Source organism: Microtus oregoni, unplaced genomic scaffold (genome assembly GCF_018167655.1).
Source record: "Microtus oregoni isolate MIOR12 unplaced genomic scaffold, Mior012 000015F_ref0000493, whole genome shotgun sequence".
Taxonomy (NCBI): domain Eukaryota; kingdom Metazoa; phylum Chordata; class Mammalia; order Rodentia; family Cricetidae; genus Microtus; species Microtus oregoni.
Window position 1 is genome coordinate 11,059,971 of NW_024543074.1, and position 16,259 is coordinate 11,076,229.

At 43.1% G+C, this 16,259-nt stretch overlaps 1 protein-coding gene and 1 non-coding gene across 2 annotated transcripts in view; one reads left to right on the top strand and one right to left on the bottom strand.

Annotated features, from left to right (window-relative positions):
• The first annotated feature begins 8,239 nt into the window (after positions 1-8,239).
• The window catches only part of LOC121456195 (DNA repair protein RAD51 homolog 3-like), a 35,946-nt gene continuing 27,926 nt past the window's right edge, over positions 8,240-16,259 (top strand). Inside the window, exon 1 of the mRNA XM_041664079.1 lies at positions 8,240-8,399. Coding sequence (XP_041520013.1) covers positions 8,240-8,399 — 160 coding nt within the window. The remainder of the gene's footprint in view (positions 8,400-16,259) is intronic.
• Positions 8,244-8,407, bottom strand: LOC121457258. Its single transcript, XR_005975752.1, has one exon. It is a non-coding gene; the product is annotated as a U1 spliceosomal RNA (small nuclear RNA).

A 16,259-nucleotide genomic window follows, 5' to 3' on the forward strand; every position in this document is an offset into this window, starting at 1 on the left:
GCAATAGAAGGATCCTAGATATTCACTACCAGACTCAGTTTTAGGTTCTTTTTCACTTGGAAAATTGATGTAGGTGGCCCTCAATACCTGAGGAAGAATGACTCCAGACTCCCCAGATACTAACCCAAATTCATAGATGCTCAAGTCTCTTATAGAAAATGGAGCGGTATTTGCATGCAACTTATACATATGTTCCTAGGAAACTTGAAACGCCGTCTAGATTACTTGCGATATCTAATGCAAGCTGAATGCTGTGTAAATAGTTGTCGTGCTGCATGGTTTACAGAGTAAGGCCGAGAAAAAGCTGTGCATTATCACTAGAGATGCAGTTCTGGAGTGAAGGGTGAGATGATTAAAATTAACTGCTGGCACTCTAGAATCACCTGGATGGTCCTCAGGACACACCTGTGGGGGATTACTTTGCGTTAACTGAAATTGGAAGGACCCGCCCACTGGTCTGAGTAAAAAGAAAAAAGTGGGTGGAGCACGGGCCTTTGTCTTTCACTGCAATAGAGACAGTGAAATCAGCTACCTCAAGCTCCTGCCCCAGTGACTGCTCTGCACTAACAGAGGAGCCGCCCCCCCACACACACCGTGAGCCAGAAAAAGCCCTCTCCTTTAGGCTGCTTTTGTCTCGGCAACAGAAGAACAAGCAACGGAAAACACCAAGCCAGAAAATTTGAGACAGAATCTCACTCTACAGCTTAGGCTGGCCAAAAAGTTATGTAACTCGGGCTTGGCTTCAATCAATTCTTCTGCCTCAACCTTCGAAGTGCTGACTGGCATAACAGGTGTGACTTATGCTGCCCAGATTGTTGAGTTTGAGGGATTTATTTATTTATTTATTTGGTTTTTTGAGACTGGGTTTCTCTGTAGCTTTGGAGCCTGTCCTGGAACTCGCTCTGTAGAGCGGGATGGCCTTGAACTCACAGAGATCAGCCTGCCTCTGCCCCCTGAGTGCTGGGATTAAAGGCATGCGCCACCACCGCCCAGCTGAGTATTGTTTGTATTTTGAGACAGGGTCCTATGTAGCCCACATGGACCTACCAACCACTTGTTATGAAACTGCAGATACTACGACATCTAGATCCTCCTTTCACCTCCCAAATTCTGGAGCTACAGTCAAGTGCAACCAGACCAGGCTTATTGTTTACTTGAGATAGGAGCCTCCCACTGTAGCTCAGGCGGCTGGCCACAAACACAAAGAAAACTGCCTGCCTCAGCCTCCTGAACGCTGCGATTATGGGTATAAACCATGCAGGAAACCAAGTGCAATTTAAAAAAAAATATTTTCCAGTTTAAAAACATTTGCCGGGCTGGAGAGATGGCTCAGTGGTTAAGGGCATTGCCTGTTCTTCCAAAGGTCCTGAGTTCAATTCGCAGCAACCACATGGTGGCTCACAACCATCTGTAAAGAGGCCTCGCACCCTCTTCTGGCCTTCAGGCATACAGACAGAATATTGTATACATAATAAATAAATAAATATTAAAAAAAATAAAATATCTTAAAAAAAAAAAACATTTGCCATTCTCGCAGAAGAGCCAGGTTCCCAGAACCCACATAGTGGCTCACAACCATTCATAACTCCAGTTTCAGGAGGTTCACTGCCACTTTCTGATCTCCTATGGCACCAAGCACATGCTATACAGGAAAACATCCACACACAAAATTTAAATAGTATTTTTTAAAAAACTCAGAAAATTCTGGCATTGGTAGTGGTGCATGCCTTTAATCCTAGCACTTAGGAAGCAAAGGCAGCAGATCTCTGTGAGTTTAATAAATCAGCCTGGTTTGTAGACTGTTCCAGGACATCCAAGTCTACACAAAGAGAAACCCCGTCTCGAAAAAACAAAAAGATTTTTCTGAAAGATTAAACTACAAACGGATTTCAAAGCAAAGAAATAAACACAAAGGGAATTATTACATTACTGTGTAAATAATATAGTGAGTTACGTTCACAATTTAGACTCAAATTCTTGTCCTAGCTGTGTTACCTCCCTGTGTGACTGATAAGATCAGGACAAAAAGTGTCCAGGTAGCTTTACAGCAGAGGACCCCTATAGTAAAGTTTTCCCTTGGGTGAAAACACTGGCCCTTGCCTAATTCCAGAAATGTTTATGCCAAAATGTCTTTGGTCCTGCTCTGACCACAAGGAAGGTCTGTTTTCTCTTTCTCCCTAAATGAGTGCCCTTCATCAAGACATGACTGAAACTGTGAAGAGACTCCTGGACATTTCATGGTTGAGCCGACTAGACTGAGCCGTCTCCCTCCCCGCTCCTCACCTGAGTTTCTGTCTTAAGTCCTTTTAAAAGCTCTTATAGTTGGGTTCAAATAGTATCCTATTTCTAGGATCCACTCCTGCTCTGCAGGAGCTCTGTCTACTTTCCCCCAATCTATGAATCGATAACAAAACTTTTTTCTAAACCCATTCTTCTATTGTCCATGAATTTCACTCCTCAAATTCACAATGTAAGAGCCCAGGGGCCATTACTTTGTGTAAATTTTGTGTAACTTTGAGCTTCTGGCACCCTAACTCCTGAGTTAAGCCTCTGTTAAACTTAAAGACACCCCACTTTTCCCATATTATAACCTTAGAAAAATGATTCAACCGAATGAAAATACTCAACTCTCATCTGTTAGTGAAGATAAAAATCACCAGAGTCGTTGAGAAGTTTAAGTGAGCTGATACATGTTAAACACTTAGAACTGTGCCTGGGCCCCAGTAAGTTCTCCACAGCTGTTAATGTGCATGAGACCACGGCGTTTTGAAATGAGAAGGCTCCACAGGCTCACTCACGTTTGCAGGCGTGGTTCCCAGCTGGTGAGATGCTCGGGACAGATTCAATGTGGCCCTGTTGGAATGGGTGTGGCTTGTTGGAGATGTGTCACTGGGAATGAACTTTCAGATTTCAAAAGCCCATGCCAGTCCCAGTCTCTGTCTCTCTCTCCCTTCCTCCCCCTCACACTATCTCCTCCACTGTCTGTTGCCTTGGAATCAGGATGTAAAGCTCTCAGCTACTGCTCCAACACCATGCCTGTCTGTTTCCTGCCATGGACTAACGCTCTAACTAAACAAGCCCCCAATTAAATGCTTCTTTTATAAGAGTTGCCTTGGTCATGGTGTCTTTTCACAGCAATAGAACAGTAAGTGACCAAGACAAAATGACACAGAGAAACTTGACTTTTCTTCGTGTGGTGTAACCCGAATGGATCCTCCAACTCTCACTGGTGGGAACTAGATCTCCAATGTAGAGGTGCGGGGAGATAGAGAGAGCTTTTACAAGCGTTTGGGTCAAGGGACACCACACTTATGAACGAATTAAGGCTTTTTTGTTGTTCTGTTTTGGACAAAGGCGCTTGTTATCAAGGGAGTGGGATGTATAGTTACCAACAATAGTTAGAGCCCCGTTTTTCTCTCTCCCCTCCTCCTCTTCTGTCTGCCACATGCCACAGGATAAGGCAGGAAAAGAGCTCTCAACTAGATGCAGCTCCTCTAGACTTCTAACTTCCACAGCTATGAGAAATAAATCTCTACTGGATATGGCCATTAACACCTGTAATAATCCCAGCATTTGGGAGGCTGAGGTAGGATGATCATTGCAAATGTTGATGTCAGCCTGGGCTCCATATACGGTTCCAGACTAACCTGGGTTACGTAAGATCCTTTCTCAAAAACAAAGCGTGGGCATGGCGGTGCACTCAATAAACCCCATTTGTGCGCCTTTCCCCACCCTCCAAAAGGCAGGGTGTTGCAGTTCATGCTGTAATTCTGCTGTGGCCAGGCGTTTAAGACTACTGTAGTCTACAGAGGCCATTTCTAAAATAAACAAATCACCTATCTTTGTTACTTTTGTTTGTAGCCAGGGTCTCACTATGTAGCACTGACTGGCCCAGCACAGATATATGCCTACCTCTGCCTCCAGAAAGAACACACTTTCTTTTTTTTCCCATTTATTTATTTATTTATTTATTATGTATACAATATTCTGTCTGTGTTTATGCCTTCAGGCCAGAAGAGGGCACCAGACCCCATTACAGATGGTTGTGAGCTACCATGTGGTTGCTGGGAATTGAACTCAGGACCTTTGGAAGAGCAGGCAATGCTCTTAACCTCTGAGCCATCTCTCCAGCCCCAAGAACACACTTTCTAATTTTTTCCAAACACCCACCAATGGAGAGACCAAGTATTCAAACCTATAAGCCTATGGAGGTCATTCTAATTTAAACCACCACACACATGAAGAATTTTATATTATAAATTATCCAGTCATTTTGTTTTTAGCAAAATAGACTACGTCACATACTAAGTCTTAACTGTGACAGATACTGAGATTGTTAAAATCACACCACTGTCATCACAATGCTCAGTCTAAGGAGGGCAGATAAATGGTAACCTGGGTTATACAAAGATCTCCAAAAATCAAAAATTGCAAACATCAAGGGCATAACTATGGACTACATAAAGAGGAATTAAGATTATGAAATGAAGCCAGAGTAAAATTTTAAAATAATTTAAATTTCGTCAGGAGACTCAAACAATGTAAATTACTGCTGAGAAGTTCCACTAAGCGCTTTTTGTTTTCCAAGATACACTTTCACACTACAGAATGTTTTCTAACTGCCATTTAATAGCCTTAACACAAAAAAGTGTGCTGCAGCCGGGTGGTGGTGGCGCACGCCTTTAATCCCACCACTCGGGAGGCAGAGGCAGGCGGATCTCTGTGAGTTCGAGACCAGCCTGGTCTACAGAGCTAGTTCCAGGACAGGCTCCAAAGCCACAGAGAAACCCTGTCTCGAAAAAACCAAAAAAAAAAAAAAAAAAAAAAAAAACCGCTGTAGTCCTACCTTGAACACGGAGAGATTCCCCAGAGGCAGGAGCCTGTTCTTGCCATTACTGAAAAAGGACTAAAGCTGGGCAGTGGTGGCCTACACCTTTAATCCGAGCACTCGGGAGGCAGAGACAGATGGACCTCTGTGAGTTCCAGACCAGCCTGGGCTACAAATTGACTTCCAGGACAGGCAGGGCTGTTGCACAGAGAAACCCTGTCTCAAAAGCCAAACAAAAAAGAAATTACTATGCTATCTGAAGCGCTACAAAAGGGAAAGAAACTAGATATGGGTAAGCTGAGAAAGAACATACAGCACAGTAAGTAATAAAAATGTGTGCATCAGGGCCATCCACGGACATGTTCAGGTCATTGTCCTCCTTTACTGCAGTTCTTTAAAAATTGTTTAATATTCTGACATAAAGTTACCAAAGTATTAAATATTATAGGTCAATAGTCATTCATGTTTGTTATACATATAGTCAGATTAATTAGGTTCTTTAGAGGCATAGAGATTGTATTCTGCATAGATAGGTAATGTTCAACCATTTCAAGGATCTGTAAAACATGGCATTTAAATAACTTAGGGTGGGCTGGAGAGATGGCTCAGAGGTTAAGAGCACTGACTGCTCTTCCGGAGGTCCTGAGTTCAATTCCCAGCAACCACATGGTGGCTCACGGCCATCTGTAATAGGAGCTGGTGCCCTCTTCTGGCCTGCGGGCATACATGGAGGATGATCACTGTGTACATAATAAATAAATAAATCTTTAAAAAAAAAAAACAAAAAACTTAGGGTTCTGTTGACGTGAGACACAACTGTTCCTGACAGCACCAATCTATCCCGAAAAAGTGGTGAACACCAAAGACACTCCACTTGGAGTTTGTTTTCTTCTTGGCACAATTGGCCTTTGGGCAAGGAACTGCCCATGCCTCAACCACTGACAAAGTCTATGATGTCCGGACTAAATAAGCAGGACACAAGAAAAAAGACTGCCAAACCTTGCCAAGACAGGGTAAGAAGTTCTAAAAATTTTTCCTGCCTCTAAAAATGGTCTGTAAGTTATGCTAGGCCTTAGCCAAAGTTGGTTGCTTCAACACTGCAAATGAAACTTTGGGTGATTGCTCAGGTAGCCAGTTGTCTCTGTCATATACTGCTCCCTTTGGAAGCTGCTTGATTGCACTTCCTGCCTACTCAAGTAATATAATCTCCCTTCTCAGGCCTTTGATGGGGTTGAAGATTAGATAGTCATGGTCACATTCCTCTTATGATCTAGGCATTTCCAGCGCAAGACTTAGACCCGTTAGAATAGAATGTTTAATAAAACATTTGTCATGTGTTCCTTGATTAATATTGCTCATAATGGTTGTAATCTAATTTTAAACTTGATATTTGTTCCTAGTATATATTATAGATTTGTATTGGGTTTGGAACTCTTTTATTTAGACAAAAGGAGAAGGTGATGGGGACCCCTGACAGTCAATGATCTTTAAGAGGTTGGACCAGGTTAGGACACAACCTTCTGGTTACCCAGAAAAAAAAAACAGGCCAGTCCAGGGTTCTTGCTTTCTGGTTCCCTCGCTACACAGCTGAGGTTGGCTTTCTCATTTCTGTTTTGTGAGTTTGCCCCTTATAATAAAGAAAATATAGGGGCTGGAGAGATGGCTCAGTGGTTAAGAGCACAGACTGCTCTTCCAGAGGACCCGGGTTCAATTCCCAGCACCCACATGGCAGCTCACAACTGTCTGAAGATCAGTTCCAGGGGATCTGACACTTCACACCAATGCACATAAAATAAAGTTAAATAAACCATAAAAATATTAAAAAAATAAAGAAAATATAATTAAAATATTTTAAAGTTAGCCTGGTATCCTTTGACCCGCATCTTCTCCCATCAACAAAATGGCACGTATGTTAAGCACAGTTAAAACTGTTAATATATTTCCTTGATATTTTGCCTGAAAAAAAAAAAGGAAAGAAAACCTGTTAATATATTGAAACTACTGGTGCTGAGATCTGACCCTATACAGGCGGGTTGCAGCTTGTGGAAGAGGATGACTATGAATGTATGAGCCTTTTACTTCTACCTCCTTAGTGCTTGAACTATAGTTGTGCACGCCTTACACCCAACTTCATTATAACTTATGACTTAGAGCTCACGTTGTTGGAGGGATGGCTCAGTGGTTAACAGCACTTGTTGCTCTTGTAAAGGACCAGGGTTCAAGTGCCAGAACCCACATGTGGTGTGTCACATGCAAATATTCTTTAACTGTAGTTCTCGAGTATCTGATGCCCTCTTCTGACTTCCTTAGGTGCATCTGGTGCACATGCATGTAAACAAAACACTTAGACACACAGAATTGGAAAGTTAGAACTCAAAAAAAAAAAAAGTTAGGACACATCTTTTTACTTATCGTGATGGTTAATATTACATTTAGACTTACTGTGCTTGAGAGACCAGAAAGCAAAAAATGCCTCATATGTGTGTGTATGTATGTGTGTGTGTGTGTGTGTGTATGTGTGTGTGTGTGTAATGCCTAGTGTCACCGGTAATTCTGTAGTCTCAGGACATGGGAAGCTAAGGTGAGAGAATCCCCCATTTTAACACAGCACCTGAGCTACATAATAAGAAAAGAAAAGGATTAATAGCAGAATATTAAATTAAGTATTTGCGGAATACTTCTTCAGTGTTGATTTGAACCCGGTAAATTGAACATGCTAGGCAAATGTTCTACTACCAACCCATAGCCTACTCCATTCCCCCTTTAAGATTCCAGTCTTAATCAGGTACTCTGTATGTAGACCATGTTGGCCTCAAACTTGAGGCAATCTTCCTCACCTCTGCCTTCCAAATGTTTACAATCCAGAAACTGGACAAATCAGTAAACATGTCACTCAGAACTGCTTTCTTTAAAACTGTATGTATGTGTGTATACAGTGTTCTGTGCCTATAGGCATGAGTCATGTGATTGCTGGGAATTGAACAGAGAACCTCTGGAAGAAGACAGTGCTCTTAGACAACACTGTGAAAACAGCACACCTAAATTATCAAAACAGCTTATCCGACCAATTTCCTGCTGGGTATAGGAAAACTCAAAAGCAGTTAGAGCCGCCTTTAATCCCAGCACTTGGGAGGCAGAGGCAGGCGGATCTCTGTGAGTTCGAGACCAGCCTGAGCTACAAGAGCTACAGGACAGGCTCCAAAACCACAGAGAAACCCTGTCTCAAAAAACAAAATAAAACAACAAAAAACCCTTTTGGGTGATACTTTCGACCAACAATCTGGGTATACAACTTTAAATTAAACTAGACAACTAACAGAATAGCAGCAGAAAATAACTGACCTAACTGTCCCAAGCTAACACTTAATAAAAGGGAAGGAACATTTAATAAGAATCTAACTTTGAGGTACAATGTCAGGGGAGAGCGCGAACGCAGTCCCCCACTACCACAAATTATGCAGTCGAGTTTCCCGCATTTGGGGAAATCGCAGGGGTCAGCACATCCGGAGTGCAATGGATAAGCCTCGCCCTGGGAAAACCACCTTCGTGATCATGGTATCTCCCCTGCCAGGTAAGTATGAGTTGCCAGAGCCATGAAGCCTCAACAGCCTGGTGTGCGTAGCATTTCAAAGATACGGTGCAAACTTAAGCACTTATTAAAAAGTTCTATATCGTTATGTGTTGTGGTTTCCAACATTGAAAAACTCTTAAGAGGGTTGGCGGTCTTGTAATTTTCCCAAAACTACATTCCAAAAAATCAGAACTGTGGAAGTAGCAGCTTCTCCCAGTAGGCTCCTGAACTCTCTATCTACATAGCACCGCCTCCACAGTGACTCACTTCCGACGTCAGAATCCCGACATCGGAAGCCCGCCTCCTTGTCAGCGAGAATACCAAAGAGCCTATTAGGTGGTAGTTTGCTGTGCCCTTTGCTTTGCAGCCTCCTAGAACACTGTAGGAATTTTCTCTCATAAGCATAGGAATCGAATGCATAGCTTTTAGTGTGAATCAAGATTAAGAGTAACAACAAAAACAGCTCCAATGACAGCAGCACGCAGGGACCATTCGTTCCTTTACATATTACAACAAATTTAATCTCTGCAAGTTATAAGGCAGTTACTTCTATCATCCCCATCTTTACAGACATGAAAATGGGTTCACAATGGTTAGCTTTCATTTTTTGGGGGGTGGGGGGCAGGGAATGGTTTGAGACAGGGTTTTTCGGTGTAACAGTCCTAGCTGTCCTGAAACTCCCTCTGTAGACCAAGCTGGCCTCAAATTCACAGAGATCTGGCTGCAAATAGTGTTTATTCATTATTTAATCTAAACTAATAAATTAAATACAATTAAATAATTAAATATAATTAAAATAAATGTTAAGAAAAAATGAGAATATGCTCGTTGTAGACAAAGAGAACTATGTCTTACCTACACACTGCACCCTGCTCTTAAAGATGAGGAGGGGATCTGTTTACAGGCTATTGGCTCAGAGAAGACCAGCAGGGCATGACAGAAAAGGACTCTGGACTCCACTCTACAGTTTACATTGGCTGCCAAGGTTTCCCTGGAGGAGAATGAGGACTCTGTTTATAGCACCGGAAACAGTTTGGACGGAGAAGTAGACATCTATCAGAGATCAGCCACAGAAAAGGGGGACCTATAGCATAGGCTCCTGGATTTAGAAGTATTCCGCAAATACTTAATTTAATATTCTGCTATTAATCCTTTTCTTTTTTAATATTTATTTATTTATTATGTACACAATATTCTGTCTGTATGCCTGAAGGCCAGAAGAGGGCGCCAGACCTCTTTACAGATGGTTGAGAGCCACCATGTGGTTGCTGGGAATTGAACTCAGGACCTTTGGAAGAGCAGGCAATGCTCTTAACCACTGAGCCATCTCTCCAGCCCCTCCTTTTCTTTTCTTATTATGTAGCTCAGGTGCTGTGTTAAAATGGGGGATTCTCTCACCTTAGCTTCCCAAGTCCTGGGACTACAGAATTACCGGTGACACTAGGCATTACACACACACACACAGAGACACACACACACACACATGAGGCATTTTTTGCTTTCTGGTCTCTCAAGCACAGTAAGTCTAAATGTAATATTAACCAATACGATACATGACTATTTTCTTTTAAAAACCTTGACTGAGGGGTTTCTAGCTCCCGTGTCAGGATACAACCACATGTAGCTCCAGATCCAGGAACCCAACATGCTTGTGGCTTCTGTGGGCATCTATACTCACATGTGCACATTCTCATACACAGACTCTCACATATACACAGTTAATCTTAAAAATCCAAACCAATAATGTTATTATTATTACACACCAACTGGAATGAATACAATCCATAAAAGTGGGGTTTGGAATTTAAATCAGTGGTAGAATGCATATCTAGTACTCAGAGGGTTGTGGATTTGATCCCCAACACTACACACATAAAAATATCTGCCAATATTAAATGCTGGCAGGTTAGATATGTGGCCTACTGCTTTAATCCCCGTACCTGGGAGGCAGAGGCAAGACCAGACTGGTCTATAAATCAAGTTCCAGGCCAGTCAGGGCTAATGAGACCTGTATCACAATAAACAAATGCTGGCAAGGATGTAGAGAAACAGAACCTTATGTTCTGCTGATGAGAATGTAGAACAGCAGTCATTTGAAAAAACAGTTCAATAGCTGCTGAAAAAGTTGTCATGTACTTCCAAATGATGTGGTCACTCCATTTCTACATATCTTCTCAAGAGAAATTCCGAATGTATGTTTACGGAATGACATATATGCAAACTAAGCTTTTGTTTTGTTTTGTTTTGTTTTTCGAGACAGGGTTTCTCTGTGGCTTTGGAGCCTGTCCTGGAACTAGCTCTGTAGACCAGGCTGGTCTCGAACTCACAGAGATCCGCCTGCCTCTGCCTCTGCCTCCCGAGTGCTGGGATTAAAGGCGTGTGCCACCATCGCCCAGTCTCACTTAGTATATTTTGAGGTTCATGCACGATGTCACCGGTGTTGCAAGTTCCTTTTTTTAGACAAGAGTTTTACTATGTAGTTGTATATATATATACACAAAGTGAAAGGATCTGTATAGACTACAAACTACATGATGATTATGTTTTAAATAAAATATTAGGAAAGGCAGAAATACTAACAGAGTGGAAATCAATTGTTTTCTGTAGCTGGGTTTGGGACATGAAAACTAGTGTGCCAATACTCATGGGGGAATTCTTTGATGGTCATGAGAATATTCTAACAGTAGCCAAGTATAGTTCAAGCCTATATATAATTTTAGCTATTCAGGAAGCTGAGGCAGGAGAATTCCAGGTCTAAGCCCTGCCTGGGTTACAGTGTGAATTGAAGCCCAGCCCCCAAACCACAACACATAATCTAAAACTGAGCTGTTCTGGATGACTAGGCAATTATATAAACACACCAAAGTCACCGAACGGTACAATAGGTAGGGGTTGAGCATATTTCTGTAGCAGAGCGGTTTCTTTTCTTTTTTTTTTTTTTCTCAAACAATTTTTTTTTTTTCAAAACAGGGCTTCTCTGTATGGCCCTGGCTGTCCTGGAACTCACTCTGTAGACCAGGCTGGCCTTGAACTGGCAGAGATCCATTTGCCTCTGTCTCCTGAGTGCTGGCATTAAAGGCATGCACAAACGATACCCGGCTTTGAACCAATTGCTTAACATTCATAAAGCACCGGGTTTGATTACCAACACTGCAAAAAATAAAAATAAAATACATACAACATCCCTAAACACAAACACACACCTATAATCCCAGCTCTTGAAAGGCTAAGGCAAGAGGATCAAGAAGTCAGGGTCATTCTCTACTACAAAGTAAGTTCAAGGTTAGTCTAGGCTATGTGAGATCTTGTATCTAAATAAAAACAGGGAACACTGAGATAGCTCAGCCAATAAAGGTGCCTGTCACCAAGTCTAATGATATGAGTTTGATTCCTGAAACCCACATGGTGGAAGAGAACCGATTTCTGAAAGATGCCTTATGATCTCCACGTGTGCATCATGACACATATACAATAATTATACATATGAAATTTTATTTCTTCGGTTCATTTATTTTATGTGTATGAGTGTTTCGCCTACATGTATATATGTATGCCTTGTATCTGAAGAGGCCAGAGGAGGATGTCAGATTCCCCTGGAACTATAGTTAGAGATGATTGGGAGACACCATTTAGGTGTTGGGAACCAAATATGGGTCCTGAGAGAGCAGCAAGTTCTCTTAACTGCTAAGCTATCTCTCCAGGCCCAATTAAATTTTTTCTTTCCATCTCTTTATCTGTATCTACCTATCCATCTATACATCTATTTATCCATCCATCCACCTGCTACCCATGCATCTAACTAATGTGTATATATATGATCTCCACGTGTGCATCATGACACATATACAATAATTATACATATGAAATTTTATTTTTTCGGTTCATTTATTTTATGTGTATAAGTGTTTCACCTACATATATATATGTATGCCTTGTGCATACATGTATATATGTCTGTGCATTAGAGGTACAGATGGTTGTGAGCAGCCTTGACGGGGCTGGGAATTTGGGTCCTCTGGAAGAGGAGCCAGTGCCCTTGACCATTAAGCTATCTTTAAAAAAAATATTATATATACAGCATTCTGCCTGCATGTGTACCTGCAGGCCAGAAGAGGGCACCAGATCTCATTAGAGATAGTTGTGAGTCACCATGTGGTTGCTGGGAATTGAACTCAGGACCTCTGGAAGAGCAGTCAGTGCTCTTAACCTCCAAGCCATCTCTCCAGCTCCCTTCTTTTTGTAAAAAAAATATTTATTATATCATTAAGCTATCTTTATAGCCCCTGTCCTACATTTCTATCTTCCCTGTTTTAACAATAACTAGGCCAGGCACAATGGCTCACTCTTTTAATCTCAGCACTTTGAAGAAAGAGGCAGACAGATTTTCTCTGTGAGTTCAAGGCCAACCTTGTCTACAAATCCTGGTTAGCCAGGGCTACAAAGTGGGACCCTGTCTCAAAATAACAATAAAAACCAACACCTAATAAACAGAAAACATCCCTACAACTCCCAAACATTGGCACTTTGGCCTATGGCCTCTCCAGTCATGTGCAACCACGTGTGCATACACACATGTGTACCAAAGAAACTATGTTCTGTCTTGTCTGAGAACACAGTTCAGTAGGCGGAATGTTTGCTTGCCTAGCATGCCATGGGTTTGCTCTCCAGTGCTGTGTATAGTAGTGGCTACTTATAATCTCAGAACTCAGTACTCAAAGAGGCCATTACTGACTATATATTGTGTGAGGCCACCCTCTTCTAAATGAGACCTGTCTCAAAACAACAAAGAGTATTTCCCTCAGGTCTTTGCTTTAGTGCTCTAGGGAAGACATCCCTAACCGCAGGCAACTTCACGCCAGTGGGGTGATTGTGTTGGAATCCTCCAGCGTTCTTACACGTCGTCTCCTCCACCATTCTCATCTCTTTTATCTCCCAATCCCCACCACTATCTTCTCCATTATCCATGCCATGAACCAAGTAGCGCTACGATGGTCAAAGGATCATCTTTCCTTTAATCCCAGCACTCGGGAGGCAGATGCAGGCGGATCTCTGGGAGTTCGAGGCCAGCCTGGTCTACAAGAGCTAGTTCGGGGACGGGCACCAAAGCTACAGAGAAACCCTGTCTCGAAAAACAAAACAAAACAAAAAAAGATCATCTTTAATGGGCACTCCTAACATCTGTACCAGCATTAGAACGGCCAATAAACCAAGCAAACTTCTCATGCTGCTTATTCCCTCTGGTTTTATTGTTTGAGTATTTCAAAGTCCTTCTGTATATGTGATGCTTTTATTGGTTAATGAATAAAGAATCTGCTTTAGCCTGTGATAGGGTAGAATAGAAATAGGTGGGGAAAACTAAACTAAATGCTGAGAGAAAGTAGGCGTAATCAATGAGAAGCCATGTAGCTGCCACAGGAGACAGACAGACAGATGCCTCCACCAGAGTTTGCCAAAACTTTGCCGGTAGGCCATGACCTTGGGGTGATGCACAAATTAATTGAGATGGTTTAATTTCGGATGTATAGCTAGCAATACACTTAAGCTTTTGGCCAAACAGTATTGCAAATAAAATAGTTTCTGTGTGGTTATTCTGTGTCTAAGTGGTGGGAACAAACAAGCAGCCTCCAACAACAGAAGATGGGTTACAGGGTCTTACTATGTAGCTCTGGACTGTCCTAGAATTTACTACATAGACCAAGCTGGCCTCAAACTCAAAGATCCTGTCCCTGTGCCCTCAGAGCACCAGGATTAAAGGCATGAGCCACCACCACCTGGCTTCACATATACAGATTCTAAAAACTATAATGTGAACCAGGCAGTGGTGGCACACACTTTTAATCCACTTGGGAGGTTGTAGAGAGCTGCTGTGGGACTATAGAGCAGGTGACAATTAGTGTTTAACAAGCCAACCCATCAGATGCATGATTCCGTGGTGGGGAGCCCCACCTGGAAAAGTCATGGGGTCCCTGCCTGTGGAAACCAGTTGTTCTTGTAATTTCTCTTATGAGTCACTTCATTTCTCCTTAAGTAAGCCGGGTGGTGGTGGCGGTCCACGCCTTTCACTTGGGAGTTGTTGCCCATAGGAAGGGTACAAAAGGGGAGGGTTCTCTATGCCTGTATCCTACAATTTAGGAGGTTTATTTTACTGAATTTTGTTTTCCAAGACAGGGTTTCTCTGTGTTGCCCTGGCTGTCCTGGAACTCGCTCTGGAGACCAGGCTGACCTGGACCTCAGAGATCCACCTGCCTCTGCCTCCCAAGTGAAAGGCGTGCGCCACCACCGCCCGGCCTAGGAGGTTTATTTTAATGTAGAGTACGAGACACTTCATCACACCCCCTCTATACCTCCTAGGCAAAGGACCTCATAAATCACCTTCCAAACTACCAATCTCCCCAAAAGTTCTCTTTTGGAAGCGGTCACTTCCGCTGCTACTTAAGGAGTCCAGTCCCTCCCTCTCAGGACACCAGAGGCCCAGGCTAGACTACGAGACAAGCTGTATTTCTTACTTTTCCAGCTACTTCTTCATACGCTAGGCAGGACAGCGGACATTAAAGCTCTCAGAAACCGCCACGCTTCCGAGAGAACGCCCTGGTCCTCAACCAACGGAAGGTGTGCGTGGGCACGAGGGTGCGTGGGTGCGTGGGCACGCACTAGAGCGTCAACGGCTCCCCACTAACAGCCCCCGCAGGGGGGGGGGCTGTCCCACAATCCCTCGCGAGGGCCCAGCTAGGAAGAAGAGCCAAGGGACCTCTATGGCTGTGGTGCGGGCATACAAGAAGCTTTTGGCAACAGTGCTACAAGAGCGAGTTCCGGGACAGACTCCAAAGCTACAGAGAAACCCCGTCTTGAAAAACCAAAAGCAAAACAAAGCAAAAAAGTGCTCTGAATTTTCACAGCAAGAAATTGACCAGTATTCAACTGCTGCTGCTGCTACTTTTTTTTTTTTTTTTTTTTTTTGGTTTTTTGAGACAGGGTTTCTCTGTGGAGCCTGTCCTGGAACTAGCTTTGTAGACCAGGCTGGTCACGAACTCACAAGAGATCCGCCTGCCTCTGCCTCCCGCCTGGGATTAAAGGCATGCGCCACCATTGCCCGGCTGCTGCTACTTTTTTTTTTTCCAGACAGGGTTTCTCTGTGTCGCTTTGTCGCCTGCCTTGGAACTAGCTCTTGTAGACCAGGCTGGCCTCGAACTCACAGAGATCCGCCTGCCTCTGCCTCCCGAGTGCTGGGATTAAAGGCGTGCACCACCACTGCCCCTCTGGGAGATGATTTCTATTAAGAAACTCAGACCTATGAAACAGGCCAGGGCGAGGAGGGGAAACACGGCATGGTGATCCGGGACCACTGGGCCTGATCACCATCCTCACGTCTCCAGCTCGCTTTTTTCCTGTCAAGCCATACCCTTGGTAAGGGGACCCCACAAAGTGCTTCAGAGGAGTCCCAGAGGAAAACACATGAGCACTTGGGGGATGTCCCCTACAGCAGGGCCTCGTAAGGAATACCCCAAACAGTTTTTTCAGAGCTCTTCAGATTACATTTAAGTGTGTACATTAACTGTGCATCCTTAATGTACACCAAAGTAAAGCTGGCGTCATCCACTGTGCCACCAATACTGTGCCCAGCTCTTTGCTGTTCACCAAAGAGGACAGAATGTAATGTTTTGTTTAAGTGTTTGGTGATGCTTTGCAATTAGCTTTGCAAACGCTAGTTAAGCCCTCTACTTAAAATTAGAGCCACACCCCTAGTCTAATTTTTAAGTTTTAGTAGCAGTAATGTTGCTAACAGGACAGTAACTGAGAGGTGGAGCACTAACTAGCCGCTCGTGCCTAAGACCCTGGGCTTGATCAGCCATTAAATAAACC